Source organism: Leptosomus discolor, chromosome Z (assembly GCF_034619465.1).
Source record: "Leptosomus discolor isolate bLepDis1 chromosome Z, bLepDis1.hap2, whole genome shotgun sequence".
NCBI classification, from domain to species: domain Eukaryota; kingdom Metazoa; phylum Chordata; class Aves; order Leptosomiformes; family Leptosomidae; genus Leptosomus; species Leptosomus discolor.
In genome coordinates, this window is record NC_141419.1 from 17,317,729 (window position 1) to 17,335,464 (window position 17,736).

General features: G+C 42.2%; 1 protein-coding gene across 1 annotated transcript; it reads right to left on the reverse strand.

Moving 5' to 3' along the window:
• Positions 1 to 1,819: 1,819 nt before the first annotated feature.
• On the reverse strand, positions 1,820 to 17,455 carry RNF20 (ring finger protein 20). Its single transcript, XM_086478952.1, has 20 exons — positions 17,428 to 17,455; positions 17,013 to 17,183; positions 16,716 to 16,883; positions 16,451 to 16,598; positions 16,108 to 16,290; positions 14,788 to 14,906; positions 13,791 to 13,937; positions 13,529 to 13,606; positions 13,101 to 13,220; positions 11,657 to 11,836; positions 11,328 to 11,463; positions 10,541 to 10,662; positions 9,769 to 10,166; positions 9,052 to 9,169; positions 7,326 to 7,475; positions 6,231 to 6,443; positions 5,067 to 5,192; positions 3,855 to 3,995; positions 3,397 to 3,498; positions 1,820 to 3,166 (listed from the first exon to the last, which is right to left on the reverse strand). The coding sequence occupies exons 2-20, from the start codon at positions 17,139 to 17,141 to the stop codon at positions 2,990 to 2,992; spliced, it is 2,955 nt and encodes a 984-aa protein (XP_086335078.1). The 5' UTR covers positions 17,142 to 17,183; positions 17,428 to 17,455; the 3' UTR covers positions 1,820 to 2,989.
• Positions 17,456 to 17,736: the final 281 nt, after the last annotated feature.

Here is a 17,736-nt window from a genome sequence, read left to right on the forward strand (position 1 = left end):
GATGCTTCAGACCTAGGATGTCCCTTCTTTCCTTGCTCCTGCCAAGCTAGATGACTGTGGGCAAGTCACTTGGGTTGCTTTTGTTGCCCTCCCTCCTTTAGATCATTAGCTTTTTAAGAAAAGCTTTTTGTTTGTGTAGGATCCAGTACCTTACAACCTCCAACATCATTTGGTTAGAACACATGAACACTGCTCTTTTCATTATTATGAGACAAACACTAGGAAAGTATTTCAGCCCAATTTTATCAGCATGTTTATCAATAGTTTGTGATGTCCCTACCTCTACATGCATGAGCCCCGAAAAAGATTATTTTTAAAGTAATTGAGAACGCTAATGATGTCTTAAACAAAAATGTATGTTTTAAAGTTCCAGTCCAGACACCCAATCTTTTTCAGCAAATCACTCTTAATTTAAAACCACCTAATAATTAATCTTAAGCAAAAAAATCTGTATTTCTCGTGGGTGCCTTAGGGGCTACCCCCATGCCAAATGCAGAAGAGGGATTGCTCCAAATTACTCCAGCACCAACTAGAAGCCTTTTGGGAGAAGGTCCAAGTTATAGTTGCCCAACAGAGACATGTTTTGGCAATGTTATTTTCTTTATTGCTCCAGCCTGATCCCGTAGGAGACAGAAAACAAGACTGCCATCGCTTGCTATGGCATCGGGAGTACGCACACCTGTCAATGCCTGCAGACTACATAAGTAGGGGGACATTTGGCTATGACAGGAGGCACTGGAGACTGTAAATGAGGCTTTTCCTTTGTTTACATTTAATTACTCTGGCTCAGACACTGAATTAAGACAGATTTTTCAGAAAGAATACTTGTCACCCCTCCCCTTCTTTTACACCAAAATAGTTCTAGTCTTGATAAAGTTTTAATTATTTCCACTCATTTTGGCAAGTCAAAACAGACCACCTGAAATTTTCACTGTTTCTCCATGTTTAAATTATAAGCACAGAGAGAAATAAAGCCACTTTCAAAATGAGCTTCAAGGACTTCCTGAACATGAAATAAAATATTATTTTAAAATAAGTAAATACATTGTTCTTGGTGAAGAAAGAGAAAATAGGAGTTTACAAATCTCATCTGTGAAACAAATCCAGACTGTTTCAAGTATTTGTTTCCTACCATGACCAGAGTGAACCCAATGCTGCCAGTATACACACGAAAATTTCAAGCTTGATTTTCAGTAGAAAGGTGATGTGACTTCATGACTGGGAAGGGCAAAGGGCTTTGCATCTCTCAAAGAGCTGTTTAATTCAGATTGTTGTTCAGAGCTGTAAAAGGAAGTCTGCTGTTATAGCAAAGCTGTTTAAAGATGCAGACAATGTTTGTCAGTGACCCAGGTCCTGGTTTTGATGAACTCAAGATCTACCAGCATTAGTATTCCTAACATATCGTTCTTTCTCCAGTTTGACATCACAAGCTGTAATCCAGGGACCAACTTCCAGTGAAAGCAGAGAGGGTTCTGCTTTCATTTCTTCTACACATGCTGTAACAGAACTTGAGCCATACCACAAACTCTCAGCATTCCAGCTTCCCCTTGCAAAGATCAGGTCATGTGTTCCTTCTCACTTTTCAGGATTCATAACAATTTACACGTTTTAATTCATATTTTCTGGATGAAAAATAATAATGCATACTATAAGACAATCTGCAACTAATTGCTTTCACTTTACTATTGTTTCTGTTACTTCCTACAGTGAATACAGGAAGGTAATACAGATTTTATGATTCAGGGAAGGGATATAGATGAGACAAATTTCTGACAGTTGCATCTTCATCTTCCAAAAAAAATGAAGTATACAAGAAAACACAATGCCCTTATGAAGGAATACTGTAAATAAATGACTTTGCGTTTTGATTTTAGGAGCAGACTTCAAATACAGCCTTGCACTACAGGTAGCATACAGACTATGATCTATGCCATGTTCTTCCACAAAATTCCTAGTGGCCATGACAAAATGACTGCATAAATAGTCCAGCATCTTGGCCCTTCTATTGTGCCAGGAATAAGATAGTGAAGATAAAGCCAGAAGGACAAAGGTTATTTTAGTTAACCGTTTTTTGAAAACAGAGGAGGGAAGAAATTAATCTACTTTAGAAGCTTAAAGCTTGTGAAAAATGTTTCCAGTAATTGGACAAAGGACAGGAGCACAGATAGATACTACCAGAGGCAAGAAAAACAGAAAAGTAACGCGGACAATAGCTTTTATTAGATTTTGTGCATTACATGATTAATCTTTGTGGCAAAGTTGCAACAAAGTAACCCCTACAAATTATATTCTCTGGAAACTAAGGACAATGACAGCAATGCCTCAACCTAGGGGTAAGATGTCCACATCAAGTAGGGTTCATCAGTGGGAATGCTATTTTCAAAGATTGCCCAATATCTTACCTTTCTCCTCTTCTGGATGCTAAGGTTGCATTTGGTCTGCAGGTAGGGAGGATGTTTACTAATGCACCAGCCTTCAGATTTTTGCCCTGACTCAGGAAGACACACATCTAAGGAGTCATTCCACTGAAGTCTACCAAGGTACCTGTCCATTCGTTATTTGGCCCTTTAACTGGGAAACTATTCACTCTCAGAAACACTACCATACCTTGATGTGATTTAACAATTAACATCCAAAGCAAACTCCTCAAAGGCCTCGTTTGTCTCTGGCTGCACCACAGACAGCTTCCATCCCATCAAGGCAGGACTTCAATTAGATGTTCCCAACTTGGCAGTGTGAAAGTGATAGACAGGAAATGGCCTCACAGGCACAAAGAATCCACAAAAACTGAGGGCAAGAATAAAAGAAGAGGGACAAGAAAGGAACCAAGACCCAGAACCTGTTTCTTTCTATACCCTAACCACACTTCCCAGAAGAGACTGATCAGCTGACAGAAGCACTGACTACCCCAAAGGTGACAATCACAGAAAGTGAGGGAGGCTGAGTGGTCAGCGTAAGCGGCAACTTTCTGTCACAGCGGTGGAAAGAATCAACCGATGTAGATCCTATGGAAGTCATTGGCACCAAAGGCAGCATTGCACTTGGGGCACTTACGCTGACGGGTGTCATAGCGTGTTTTCACACACTCGAAACAGAAGACATGAAAGCACTTTGTGAGCACAGCATCCTTTTTGCGCATGTTGCAGCATGGGCAGGTCAGGCGGGCCTGCAAGACAGAAACATTCTAGTGAGGGCCCACTGCATTGCACTAGGTGTGTAAGATGACAGAAGAGGAAGGTCCTTCCATTCCTCATAAGGAGAAGGTGGTTTCTTCAATGCAAAATGGTCTACAACGCCAGAGTACAGACAAGAGATGTCAAATACTGAAAACATGACTACACAGCCTTTTGAGGAAAGTAGAGTTAAAGAGCAAAGCTGACAGAGGCAGCTACTCACCTTGTAATCCTTGATTTCTTCCATCAATATCTCATCACAGTTGGGAACCATGTCAGGCTTCTTAGTGGTCTCCAGCTTCCTGCGTAACCTAGAAATATCTTCCTGCATAAAAACAAGAGACCAAATAAATGAGCAGCATATTCTCTGTCACAGCTTCTTCAGGGACCAAAAAGAACTAGCACCTGGCCAACAGCGCACCTGGCTAAGTCATGCCACCCATACTTTCATGCCCAATAGTCCAACAGAATTATGACAGATTGCATTATCATCTGGTGCCACACATATTGTCACTTACCAGTGGACAAAACCTCAAAGAGCCAAGACCTGATGAAGCTGAAATCAAAGTGAAACTGGATCCCAAAAGAAGTAGTGTAGTTGGAACCCACTCCAAGCAAAATGCACAAGGAAACAGACAACAAAGCAGACAAATGCTGAAGGACTGTGCATGAGGTATATACCTCAGCCCTTTTGAAGTTGAACATCTCTTTCTCTCTAGTTACTCTGTTTTCCACGATCTCATCTTGGAAGTCATGTAACTTCTTCTGAGCCAGCTCTAGCTGGGCTTTCAGATCATCTGCAAGCTGGGCTGCATCCATGGCCTGGAAAAAGAAAACCACTATCAAAGTATCAAACATGGAAAAAGAGCTCTAGTGATTTCTAGACCCTCTGCCTGGCAATCCAAGACTGCTCACAGAATATTCCTTGGGCTGCTGGAGAGATATTTTTTCAAGCTAATTTTGGTACTTCCAAATGAAATAACTGGAATTGCCCCCTAAATATTACTTCAACATCAAATTATCTTATTAACAAGTTCTAACCATTTAGCTTCAACATTCCTCTTCAGGAGAGCCAACCCATGTCACACTGCAATGCATGTCACTTAGAAAAATAATAATGGCCACACAATTCTCTTCTTGTTCAAGCCTTCCACCTTCTACATTTTCTCTATTAAATTTAGAGGCAGTTCTATAGCTGAACTAGACAGAACTGCAAGATAAGTGGGGTTTTTAATCATGTTCTCTTTTCATCAGTTCTCCTATCACTTTCTAACTGTCCCTGCACCAATGAATCCATTAGCCAAGTTCCCTCAATACCAGAGATTGTAATATTAAGCACAAGTGATTGTGCTGAATTCCCGTCTCCTCTTAACAGTGACCTTTCTGCTTTCGTTTCTGTCTGTTTTGACATAATTCCTGCATTTCTACTAAAGATTTAACAACAAAGGCAGCATCAACCATGAGACTTAAGTCTTATTTTACTCGTTACAGATCTATATTATTGATCTTTGACATTTGTTAAAGGTCTTAACATTCCCCAGCCATATTTTCCTTTTACTTGCCCCATCTTTTCTATAAAAGATTTAATGGCAGTTAACTTCATCTGGCTGCTGCCTCTCCTTTCACAATTGGTTTCCTTTTAAAGGCACCTTATTTCAGCTCCCTAATCAGACTTTCAGAGAAACACCTATGACCTGTTCCTCCTTATGAGACATCACTCTAAAAGACTTTAATAAGAACTCTCTTCGGGATTCCTCATCCTTCTGGTATATTAGTCCAAAATCGGGGAATATCAGGTTCCATAATACCAATAAGAGCTAGAAGCCTTCTATGCTTCCCACAAGACAACAACTCCATCTTAACAACCAGGAGAAAAATCAAGCAATCGCTCACCTTGCGTTTGTTCATTTCCAGGGCCTGTGTTCGGAGACCTAGTTCCTTCTCACCTGTTCCTATACTGCTTTGCAGTAAGTGTTCCTTCTCCTCCAGCTTACGTACAACCTGCAGCTGGGCATCCACCTTGGAAAGGGAGAGAGGAGGTACAGAAGGACTGAAATGCGTGCTCTGCAGGTCCTCAGAGTTGTCATTAAAGCTGCATGCTAAAACTCTCACTGTCTCCTGATCACCAAGGAGTACCTCTTCAGCTTGCCTTTTTTTTTTCCTCTGAACAGACACACTAGCAGTCTAAGAGCTGCATCTAGACCTCTCTGGTGAATACTTTAAAACTCTGCAGTCAAATACTCACAAGAAAGAGGTCTTATTTTTTGGAAGGTGGCTTAGAGAATTGCTGAAAGACACTGAACAGTTCTACCTTGGTTCCAAGGTTGGCAGAGTATGTACACAGAAGTACCATCAAGACAGGAAAATGACTTCCCACGTTACTCCTCCCTCCTGTTCTCCATAGCAAAGAACCTGTAGGATTCATACAGCAGTCTGTTTCTTACTAAGACAGGTCCCTTTGAAGTCTGATGCAGCATACCTAGGTTGATTAGGGGAATATTCCCTCCTGTACTGATTTTAGCAGGGATACAGTTAATTCTCTTCATAGCAGCTCATACAGCGCTATATTTTGGATTTGGGACCAAAACAGCATCAATAACACACTACTGTTTTAGGTATTGCTGAACAGTACTTCCACAGCATCAAGACCTTGTGTCTCATGCTGCCCATCAGCGAGTAGTCTGAGGGTGCACAAGAAGCTGGGATGGGACACAGATGGGACTGCTGATCCAAACTGGCCAAAGAGATATTCCATACCATATGACATTGTGCTCAGCAATAAAAGTTGGTGGAAAGGAGGAAGTGGGGAATGCTAAAAGTTATAATGTTTGTTTTCCCAAGTAAAAATTACATGTGATAAAGCCCTGCTTTCCTGGAGATACTGAACACCTGCCTGCCCACCAGTTTTCTCACTTTTGCCCTTTTGATTCTCTACCCCATCCCACTGTGGGGGAGCGAGCAAGTGGCTGCGTGGAGCTTAGCTGCCTACCAGAATTAACCCACTCCCCCACCTCCACATCCCCATCAGTTCTGTTCTCTCTCCTTCTCCCAGGTTACCTGTGTCTTCAGTGTCAAAACTTGGTCTGCCAGCTCCTCCTTCTCCTCTTTCAGCAGCTTGTGGATCTGGTTGGACTTGATGCGTTCTGACATCAGCTTGAAGTTGGCATCATCCTTCTCCCGCAGCTGCTGCATCAGGCGGATGTTCTGCTCCTGCATGTCTTCAAAGGCTTGGCCTGTAACATCCATTTCTGACAGCAGGGCCTCCTCCTCCTGCAAAAGAATCACAGGCTCTGGCACAACTGTCTCCTGTACCCCCTATAATGACTGAACATTTTACTCAAGAGACAAAGCTAGCACAGATGAAGGAAGATGTCTCAGTATCAGAGGACAGTCCAACAACCAGAAAAAAAGTGCTGACTGGAAGTCTGCACCACAGCAGAGATGCCCTGAATTAGAAGGTGCAGAAAAGAGGTGGTCATTCACAGACTGTGGCTTGCCTGCTGGAAAAATCAGCTGTGACAGAGTCATTGCCAGTGCTTGGCACAAACCAACTCCCAACTTCAGGCAGCTAGCTAAGTAGCTGTCATATACACTACTTAGGCCTCTTCAACATTAAGGGAATAAGAGACAAGATAGAACAGTTCTTTACTACAGGAAAAATAATCTGAATTGTAAAAAAGTACATGTCAAGTCATTGGCTTGCCTCTCCCCTACTGATGTGGTCCTGCTCTCCTATCATTAGATAAATCCCTTTTTTTGTGGAAGAAGGTATGTCATGGTACCATCACATGCATGAATTATATGAACTGTGCAGACAGTACTTTTAAAAAGAAATCATAACCTCCTCCCCTAAAAGCTGATCCAGCCATCTCTCCTCTGTGCTCTTCACCTAGGCCACAAACAATTAAACATTGCCCACCATGACCCGCCATGAGCTTTGTGACACCTTGGTATTGTGGGGTTTTTTGGATTGTTGTTTGTTTTCTGTCTGGTTGGGTTTTTTCCCTCTTTGATCAACAGGGACAAAACTCCCATCTCTGGTACACAGAGAGACAGAAATTCCTTCTCTCAGGTAATCTTCCTGGCTGTAACCTGAAGGCAGTTCCTTCTCAGGTGCTCCAGCCAAGACTGAACTCATCAGAAACCTCTCACCTGTTTAGCCATAGCTAGTTTCTTCTGTAAATACTCAATTTGTTCTTCCACTGCTCGGATCTTGCGGAGGGCATCCTCATCAGCCATCTTTTTACTCTCCTTTTTCTCCTTGTCTTCCAATTCTTTCACCCTCTGCCTTAGCTCTTCCAGCTACAGCAAGGACAAAACAGAAATGACACTAAACAGAAGAATGTGGCCTGAACATTGTTAAGAGCCTGTTTTCCCCACAATTCCTTCAAACATTGGAGAGACTGCCTTCAAAACATGGGAAAAGAAAACCCATCTCATCTTGACAGGACAGTGTATTACGGGCAGATGGACCATCAAGATGGGCTGTAAGCCCAAGATCTTGATTTCAAAACCTTTGAAAATTCTATAGCATCTTTTATCAGTGTAGGAATATTAGTCTCTTGCAGTTGTATATGTAAGGGTATGTGGACAGAAAGCATCTGCTCCTTCAAGGGCATCTGGTCAAGGACCTTTTTCAATACAAAAAGGGATAGTAAGGAGGAAGCCGTAAACAAAAGAGAGATACAAACCTGACAGACAAATGATAAGGGAGACAGTGATTAGAGCTAAACCTGGTCAGTCACACTAATTGATAAGAGCATGTGAGAGTGTGAGAGTTATTCCAGCAAGGCTATCTGACTGGGGACCGTGTCAATTGTAAAACTAAGGAGGGGAGGGAACGAGGAAACCAGAAATAAAATATACAGAGACACAGACCTGACAAAACAAACATGGAAACAAAGACAAGAAACAGACCTCCCCAATAGCTGATAGACTACTGAGAAACTACAGGCACCACTTCTAGGAAGATCAACCTGGACTTTGCAACCAATAAGACTGTTAACCAGGGGTGGATCCTGGACTAGGAGGGCTGTGGAAATCAATAGAGCTGTAGAAACCCAGGAACAACATGCAGCAGAAGGGAGAGCAAGGATCAACAAATTTGGGTTAGACAGAAAAGGTATAAAACAAGCCAGTCACAAGTAAAATGCGGTGAGTACACACTTGTTTGGCTCAGCCCTGCACATGATCACCACAGCCTGTCCTATCTTCTTGTACCTTTTTATTAAATATTCCTTTAGCTACCTCTGTGTGATCTAACTCTACCCCATGTGTATGTGTGCTGCATGGGTTAAGTGCTAGCTACAGGTGAGACCTGTATGTGAAGAAGGTAAGAGGGCATGGGATCGCTAAGTGCCAGACAGACAGAGGGGCCGTGCTGGTACTTGAGGTACCTGTGAATGTACATGTGCTTGTGAACCTAGAGACTGCTGTGTGTGTGCATGCACTAGTTCTGTCTCTACCAACTGAAGAGGAGGAAGGGGACTTATCCTTCTATGCTTATGTTTTATGAGTCTTAGATGTACATGCTGTTGTTGGTAGCACCTTGTCCGTGGCAGTCTGACTGTGTCCTCTGTGTGTGTATGTCTCTGGGACATGTGCTCAGCTTCGCTACTGGTTGAATCTGCAACTGAGAAAGCAGGCAGGAGTCACGTTCCTCAGCCTGGCCAAAGGGATCATCCCTTCCCAGAGGAGGGCATCCCAAAATCTCCCCACTCATCTCCAGACCATTCCAATCTCTCTTCTAAGTGAAAGGTAAGAGCAGCAACAATCTCCAGTTTTGAAGATAAAAACAACACAGTTCAGGTAAAGAGTACCCGAAAGGAAGTTTTAAGTAACACACTAAAGAGAAAAATGGAAGAGAAATGAGATTTACCTCAGCTTTTGCCTTCTTCTCAGCTGCCATCAGCTGCACTTTGTCTCTCTGCTCTTTGGGGGCAGAGCGGTACATATCTAGCAATAGCTTCATCTCCTTCTGGCTTTCCTGGGCCTTCCTGGAGACAGGGAGATAGACAACTGTGAGAACACGGGAGGAAAGCAACGCTGTTACAAATCCAGCATAAAAGAGCAATATTCTCTCCATCTCCCACACTGTACGCATATGGAGTCATCCTTGGCTCATCTTACCATGGTAACAAAATAGCCAAGGAGTATAGGCTGGAGGCTGAAGAGAAATATGTCCAGGCACATGGGTGAAAAGCCACGAGAAGCAGGGTGGGGAGGAAACATGTGCCCTAATAGCGAGCAACAAACTATCCATCTCTGGTTTGGTACTGAACCAAGACAGGGAAGAACACTGTGCCCTTTATTAATAACCTCCTGCTGTAAAGCTTTACTCAATTGTTAAGACAGCAACAAATAACGATTACTTGACCCACACTATGAAGTATCTGGTTTGGTAATTCACGCTTGGGCTGTCATACCAGAAACGTTACTACATTGTCCAAATCACAATCAGATATAGAGGGTGCCAGAAACCTCTCACTTCACTTCAGCAAAGCTAATCTCATAAAAGCGAGCTACAAGTCATCTCACACAAACACTCCAGTTCAGGCACTACTCAAGCAGAAAAGGGAAGGACAACAACTCTTACTTGAGCTCAGCCTTCAGTTGCTTAATCACTTCAGCCTCCTTCTTTCTTCCATCTTCATGCTTCCCTTTCTCCTTCTCCTTGGACTCTCTCTCCTTCTCAGATTCCTTCTGCTTCTGCTTTTCCCGCTCTCGTTCCTTCTCCTTTTCTTTCTCTTTCTCTCGCTCTCTCTCTTTCTCTTTTTCCTTCTCTCGTTCCCTCTCCCTCTCCCGTCTCTCTCGCTCCCGTTCCTCTTCATCTCGCCTGGCCTTCATTTCATTAACATCTTCAGAAGCAGCCTTGGGGACAGACACTTGGGCAGAAGGATCATCGAGTTCTTGCTTGATCTCTGGAGGTTCCTCCTTTGTGTCTTCAGTGCTGGACTGGGACTGTAAGAGAGCACTACCACTGCGAGAGCGGATCTGTTGTGGAATAGCAAGATAGAAGGCAAAGGAAAACAAACCATTATGTTCTTAGTCAGAAATTTCCCTTAACCCCTTCCCTCGCCTTCCCAGATCCAGGCTTGCATGCCTCCTCCATAATTGCTACTACTTTTCATGAAGCACTATACAGCTACAAAGGAATACCATTCATTGGACAAGATCTTTCAAGGTCCCTTACAACCCCTAACATTCTGCAATTCGGTAAATGAAAGCAGTACAGTTTAGAGCTCCATCAAAAATTACATCACAACCTGCATGCCAATCAGAAAGGCTGATATTACAGAATATGGTGACAGCAATCCCCCTTTTCCCAAGTACTTTGAGCTCTTTTCTGGCATTTTGTGCTCTGATACCTTGCTCAAGTCAGACTGGGCCTCTCTCAGTTTGCGCTTATATCTTAACACCTCTCCCTTCAGCTGGTGGTTGTGATTTTGGAGGCTGCTGATGAGATGACGCATCTCCCGATTAATTGGGCCTACAAAAACAGAAACATAACTATAACAAACCACACATCTGCAAGGACTTTCATGGAGGTGGAGAACAAGCATAGTGACAATGACAAAGAACCAAAGTAAGACTATTATTATTCTGCCGCACAACAGAGCAATGCAACACATTTGCAGAAAAAGAGTCATGCCAGTTTTAGGTGGAACCGTAAGTCCTTGCAAATTCCTAATTTCCCCATAACATTACTTTTTCCCCACATTCCTCCAGGAAATGTGTCACACTACAAAAAAGATCTCTATGATTTAAATGATACTTTAGAAGTAACTTCTTTATTTCCTCTGATTAAATTTGAAAATTACTGGTTTCCTATCTAGGTTGTTGTTCCAGACTTGTAAATTAATCCCCCCAAAAGTAATTTTTAATAATGCAAAATATCCACCATAAACCACATTATTAGCAAAATGTCTGTATTTTGCAACATCTGAAAGGAAGTCAGATAACATGGAACTAGCCTCCCAAAAAACATGTGAATACCTTTGTCTTTTGAAATCGAGACCTGCCAGAACAAGTATTTAACAATAACAAAGAATCAAACCAGGTGTTTCAGTGCAATGCAGCCTCTAACAGGCATTGGGGGGGGGGGTGGTGTGGTGTGGTGTGTTTATTTTTAAGCACAGCAAAAAACCTCCATACCTGCTTGTTCATTGGCAGCAAGCGTCTGTTCAAACTCTATCCTCAACATCTCATATTCTTTGCGAACTTGTGCCAGGGTGTCCTCTAGCTGAATCACCTCTGTGCGTAGCTTCTTGTGAAGGCTGACCTCATCCCTCTGAGGGGTAAGAAGAGGAAAGAACTTGGTCCTGTGACCCTGGAGTATTTCACGTCACCAACATGAGGTACCAGAACAGATGAATTATTGCCAGGAAGATAGATTTCCTGAGAATTCCCAGAGCCACCCAAACCCAGCAGAGATGGTCGACAGGATGACAGCATTCCCTAGTCTGATGGAGCAGAGATGCTACCTCAATTAGTTCCACCTGGCGCTGGTGTGTGGCACGAGTGCCGTGAAGCAGAGTGCGGGCCTCATCAAGATGTGCCTTCAGCTGAAGGCTCTCATTATACAATACAGAAAATTGGGACTGCATGCAGCGATATTCTGGGGTCTCCTTCACAGCCTCTTCCACTGCTCGTCGCAGCTCAACCTAGTCAGGACACAAGAAAATGCCACAGAAATAAAAAATCATCTCCTTGTCTTCAGTATCTATTTTGCAAGATAAGAGAACAGTGAATCAGCTGCCACAAGCACAGGCAAAAGTAGAACTTGAATAGCATTGCTGTGAAGTAGATGCAAGTGATATGCTTCAGTATCAACGTTAAAAGTCTATGCTTTCTCTCTATGCACTAAGCAGTTTCTCTTGCATAGTCACAGGACAAGCATGTTTGATTCTCAGGTTCTGCAACAGTTTCTCTCAAAGATATGAGCTTGGAAAACAAGATACACTTTTTCAAAGGATTTACTGTAAAACCATAATCACCTACATCAATAAAGATTTATTTTATTTCTATCACAGAAAAGTGTAATAGAAATCCAGAGAAAATACATGTGCAAGTAGGCATTATGTTAGCTTTCTACAGTAATAGACATAATGACTGAAGAGAAAATGAGAGAAAGCAGGAGTACAGAGTCTGAATTTTCTATTAAAAAAAAAGTTAGCAAATGATTGTGACTACCAGTAGTGAAACAGACTTACACACACACATACAGATAATTAAGAGAGAAACAAAGTTGTTAAGACAAATAGTATTTCTCTTAAACTCATGTGGGTAAACAGAATTTAGTCGTGCCTCAAGACAATTTCTGGAATCTCGAATCTGAAACTCAGGTTATCAGCTCAGACATTTCTTAGGCTAACAGATCCATTGATTGCCAAGATAAAATTTACAATATTCTCTATATCATATATTTATCTACTACAGAGTCACAGCTTTTTGTGTTACCACCTTTAAGACATAAGAAACTTACATGCTGTTTCCTATCTATCCAGTCTACCACACTCGGAAAGATTTATGGGTAGCTGTCCTACACAAGTTCCCCAATTTTTTCTGTCCTCTGGTTCCACTTGCAAAGGGCCAGGGGGAAGGTGAAAGAGAGGCCAACACTTGTAAAGAGTTGAAATTAGTTTTAACTACACATCATTAAAATGTATTGAATAGATCAGAATGGAAAACAGGAAATAAGAAACCATTACAACTTCCAATTATGACCACACGGTGTCACCAATGCACTGAACGGCAAGCCTAAGTCACACAAACTTGCTAAATTGTACCTTGTACAAAATAGAACCCAGCTAAAAGAGTAAGCACAGAACAGAATAGTATTAATGAGGTTTTCTGGAGTAACAGCACAGCAAGATAGAGGCCAACCAACCACACAGAACACCTTCATCCATCAAACAGATGTCTCACCTTGAGTTTTTCATTCTGTGTTGTTACTTCCTCAAGATCCTGGCGTAGTTCCTCCAACTCACTGAGGCGATTCCCAGCAAGCTCTTTATTTTCTTCCAGCTCTGCATTCATCTCCTCAAACTGTTGGGGATAAACTGCTTGTAAACCCTACTGTTTACATATCTACGGAGGGTACTAATCAAGTTAACTGTTTATACAGTATCAGAGGTTACAGGCTTAACAGTCAGGCAGTATTACCAAGCGAGACAGAATCTGCTTCCATCAGGTCTGTTTCATAAGTAGGAAACTTGTATACAGACAACATGGCTTGCCCAGAGTCACCCAGATTTGTGGCAAAGAAGTTATCTAAATTCTGTTCCAATCTATGGAACACAAGCTCTCCTTGACTTTATTCTTCCCTTTGCCCCCACCCAAGCCCCTGACATTACCTTGCGGGCATTAATGGTAATTGTGCCCCCATAGAGGCTGCTGCCAGCTCCATACACCTTGTAGCCTTTGGAATTTACCTGCAAAAAAAGAAAAGAGATTTCATCAATACCAAATTAAATGCAAAAACTGCTGCTATAGCATATTCAAGACCAAAGATAACACACCAGATTCTCACTTCTCACAGCAAAGTACCGTAAGATGTCACACATCTCAAAACTACACCTATTTCTTTGGTTTCCTGGCAAAAAGGATGGTGCTTACTCGTTCCAGAACATCTGCTAAGTGCCGGTTGAGCCTCTGCTCCCTCTTGCGTATCTTGTCAATATCCCACTGAAGGTCATCAATCATAGTCTCCAGAACAGACACCCGAGATTCTGCTGTCTCCACTCTCTCTTGCAACTTGGAGAACTGCAATCAAGAGTTTCAGCCAGCGTATTGAATAGAATCAACATTTTCCAATTTCTGCTCAGTTATTAATTTTTCTCTCATTCATCATACCCTGGATTCATGTGCCTTCCACCATCTTTTGCTGTGGTGAAAGACTACTCAATGAACTGTCCTGAATTTTACCCTGGCTGAATCCCAAAAGAGTAAAGGAAGTAAGACAAAACTGAAAATGGAGAAAGAGCAAGAAGGTGGTAATATCTGGCAGAGTACAGAGGCAGCCACCTCAGCTTAAGCAAAGGCTTTTTTTTTTTCCAAGTCTTTTCAATCCATATGTTCATCTATTCCATAGACCACTGAAGTGCTTGGTGGTCCAAGGCCAGTGTTAACATAGTTTTTCAAGGAACTGAAGCCTATGAAACAAATACTGCCAATAACATTAATTCCTTACTGACTGGGATCGTCTTGTTATTAATGTCATTACACTTTCACAGATGATGTAGAGAAACCAAGGAATTTGAAATAACAGGGGTGTTATGTTAAGTGTCTCAGATGTTTACACAATGATCTTATTAGCATCATCTGTACCACATAATCTGCTCTGTTTCCTTTAAAATTAAATCCATTTAACTCACTGGTTTGGTTATACTCTTTCATTCAGTGATGTAACAAGCAAATCAATCTGAATGGCACAGAAAATCTGTGTACAGATCTCCACAATAACAACCCTGTCCACAACCTTTGTTCAGAAGCCAACTTTCAAACTGTGTTGCTCCTGTCCCTCTCCAAAGCAATAACCTGCTTTCCAAACTACAGTAACCATAAATTATTCTAATCAGAACCCCAAAGATTTCTTTCTTTCTCCTTTTTCTACCTCCTGAGACATGATTCGGTGCTTCTCCTGAAGAACATCAGCCAGCTCCTGCAGCCGTCCATTTTCATGTGAGAGGTAGGTATTAAGCTCCAGGACTGCTTCTTCCATCAATGAAATATCTGAAAGATACATAAAGAAACAAATAGAAATCAAGGAAGGTTGGTTTTAATTCTTGAACAGCAAAGAGAGAAAAGAAGAAAAGAGAAAGGGAAATTTCTTGGTTTAACTTCTGCTTACTGTCTCTCTCCAGCAGATGGTTCCCAAGGTTCTGATCTCCAGCCATACAGAGCTTCGACTTCCATTCACTAAGCAAAAAGCTCTGCAGTTTAACATACTACACAGTTCTGATTGTCAGTTACCATCCCCCAGTGTCAGCGATCATTCCAGTTGTGACAGTAACCAGCAACACAGAATATGCCCAGTGACACCCTAATGCAGGTCAAATTCATGCGTAAACTTTCAACAGGTGGCCTGAGCTAACATACCAGATGATGATTACAGCAATTGCTGCAATGCCAATGCTACTACGGAGTTTAAGACTGCCAACTAAAGACAGTAATGCTTCACTGTACCAATGCTAGACTTGCCAGAGCTCCTTGATCAGAGTATATAGAACACTCTGGACAGAAGGCAAACCAAGGATGAGTTGATAGTCCACCTAAATTTTCATTCAAAAGATTAAAATTCTAGCCTTAAGCTAATGAAGTTTTTCAGAGAGTCACCTGAGTGTAAATTCAATCTGCTACATTAATTTACAGAAGCTAGTAATTTGGCTTTCTTCTGCTTTGTGTTCAAAACTGACAGCTACACTAGGCATACCAAGACATTAGACGGCTACTATTTTGCTCAAAACTCAGTGGAAACTGAGGAGCTGGTTATTTCTACACCTTTTACTAAACTGTAAGCGAGAAGGAGTCCAACATAGTTTGCACTACCAATTTCACTTCTTCACTTGTAAGCACAAAGCCTTTTACACAGTGGCTGAGGACAGCTGGGTGACAAGGTTCAGCTGTAACATGTAACTTCTCAGGTGCATGAGTGCACTGCTGGCAGAAACAAGCCTTTCCTTAGCCCAACACACCAGGCACAATTCTCAGCATTCAAATTTAGAAACTGTTATAACACACTTCTGGCATGTAGTACTAGTCTTTGTTAGAGGGTTTTGTTATCAAAAGTTTGGAAAGCTAAGCCAATTTATTTTGGAAAATAAATGAGCACGAGAAGGACTTGGCCTTAATGCTTAGAATGCAGAATCATATCTAAGCTGGAGGTAATGAGCATTCTTGAGTATCAGGCAGGGATCAGCCACCTTGGTCATACCTCCACTGTTCAGCTTGTGGGAGAGCACATCCACTTTCTCCTGCAGCTTGTCATACATTGTCACAATCTGGGCAACAGCACGTCGGGAGGACTCTACACGCTCCTGCAGCTGAGATTCTATCTCTTCACTTGTGCTGCTGGCTAGAGTGGCTAGGAAGGAGAATGCTGGCTCCAGTCCTTCACCTGGAAAGAGAAAGAGGTGCAGAAAAGTAAGTGTGCTCTGGCAGGCAACATATTGCTAGTCTTCACAATCAGAGTGCCTCTGTCACCCTTTAGAAAGGGACATCAACATTTTCCACAGCTGAAATCCATCTTTTCTACTGTCCCCAGACAGATGTCTTACCTCGTTCTCTCTCATCTTTACGCTCCTGATTACTGTCCGAGTCTGGTTCAGGTTCTGGCACCACCAGTGCTTTTCTTTCAGACAAAAGGTCTCCGAGGCCTTGGTCCAGGTCAAAGCGTTTAAGGATTATGCGGATATTTTCATCAAACTGAATGATGGGACAGGCAAGACAAGACACAGAACAGATGTGAATATTAGGAGTGCAGTGGAACAGAAGAATAGACAAGAGAACACTGTATATAAAATAACAAAGCGTGCTACTAACCTGATTCCAGTATCGATTGATAATCAGCAGAGAGGCATCATCAGTGGCCTGCCGACGCTCCAGCTTCTCAATGTGCTCCCTTAGCTCATCTTCAATGGCTTGCCGCTGGTCCAGCATCTCTGCTAGTTTCCGGTTCTTGGTCTGTAGGGTCCGGATGTCCATCTCCTCCTGTGCAGAGGCACAAGTCAGGGCACTTTGCACACAAGCCAGATCACTGGCTCATAGAGAAGGCAGAGAGACATTTTTGTCTCCAGATGAAAAAAAGCGGTTCAGTGAGGATGTGCAAGGAAGACATACCGTTGAAGAAACACCACCAAGCTTAATGGTCTCCACTGTGGTCCCTGAATCTTCAACCCCCGCCTTCTTCTCTGGAGGTGCAGAAGGGCCAGGATCTCCAGCTGTCCGTTTATTGCCAATTCCAGACATGGTGGCTCAAGCATATAGACTACTGCCTTCTCCAAGTTCTTCCTGAACATCAAAGAACACTATTAAAAAAATAGCAAAGACACCCCCACAATCAGCTCAGTTTAGGGTTTTTAACATACTGATCCGTCATGGTAACAAGATGCTCAAGACAGTACAGACCATGTAACTCAAAAGGTCTTGGAAAATACTGGTCAAACATTAAGTCTTAAAAGACTAAAAGGATTAGCACTGCAAACATCAAGTTGATAGCAAACAGTTCCGTAGTGTTAAAATGGAAGCACTATACCTTATCACGCTCTTTGGAAACAAAAAATCTTCATGCAGGTTCAGTCTCTGCTTTTTTAATCTCTCTCTGTATAAACAAAGATTACTTGGGTTAGACTAACAAGCAACTGAGACTGTGCATATGTGGCACCAGTTCACTTCATACCAACCAAATTATTCTTATATCAACGTTCAAAGTCAGTTAAAGCCAAAGGCAGTAACACCTTTAAGATGAGCCCTGTAAGAGCCTACATAGGGATCTTACAAATCCTACGGAACTGAACAGCGATTCCGAGCCACAGTTTGTAAAGACCCATTTGAGTAGTTTTCC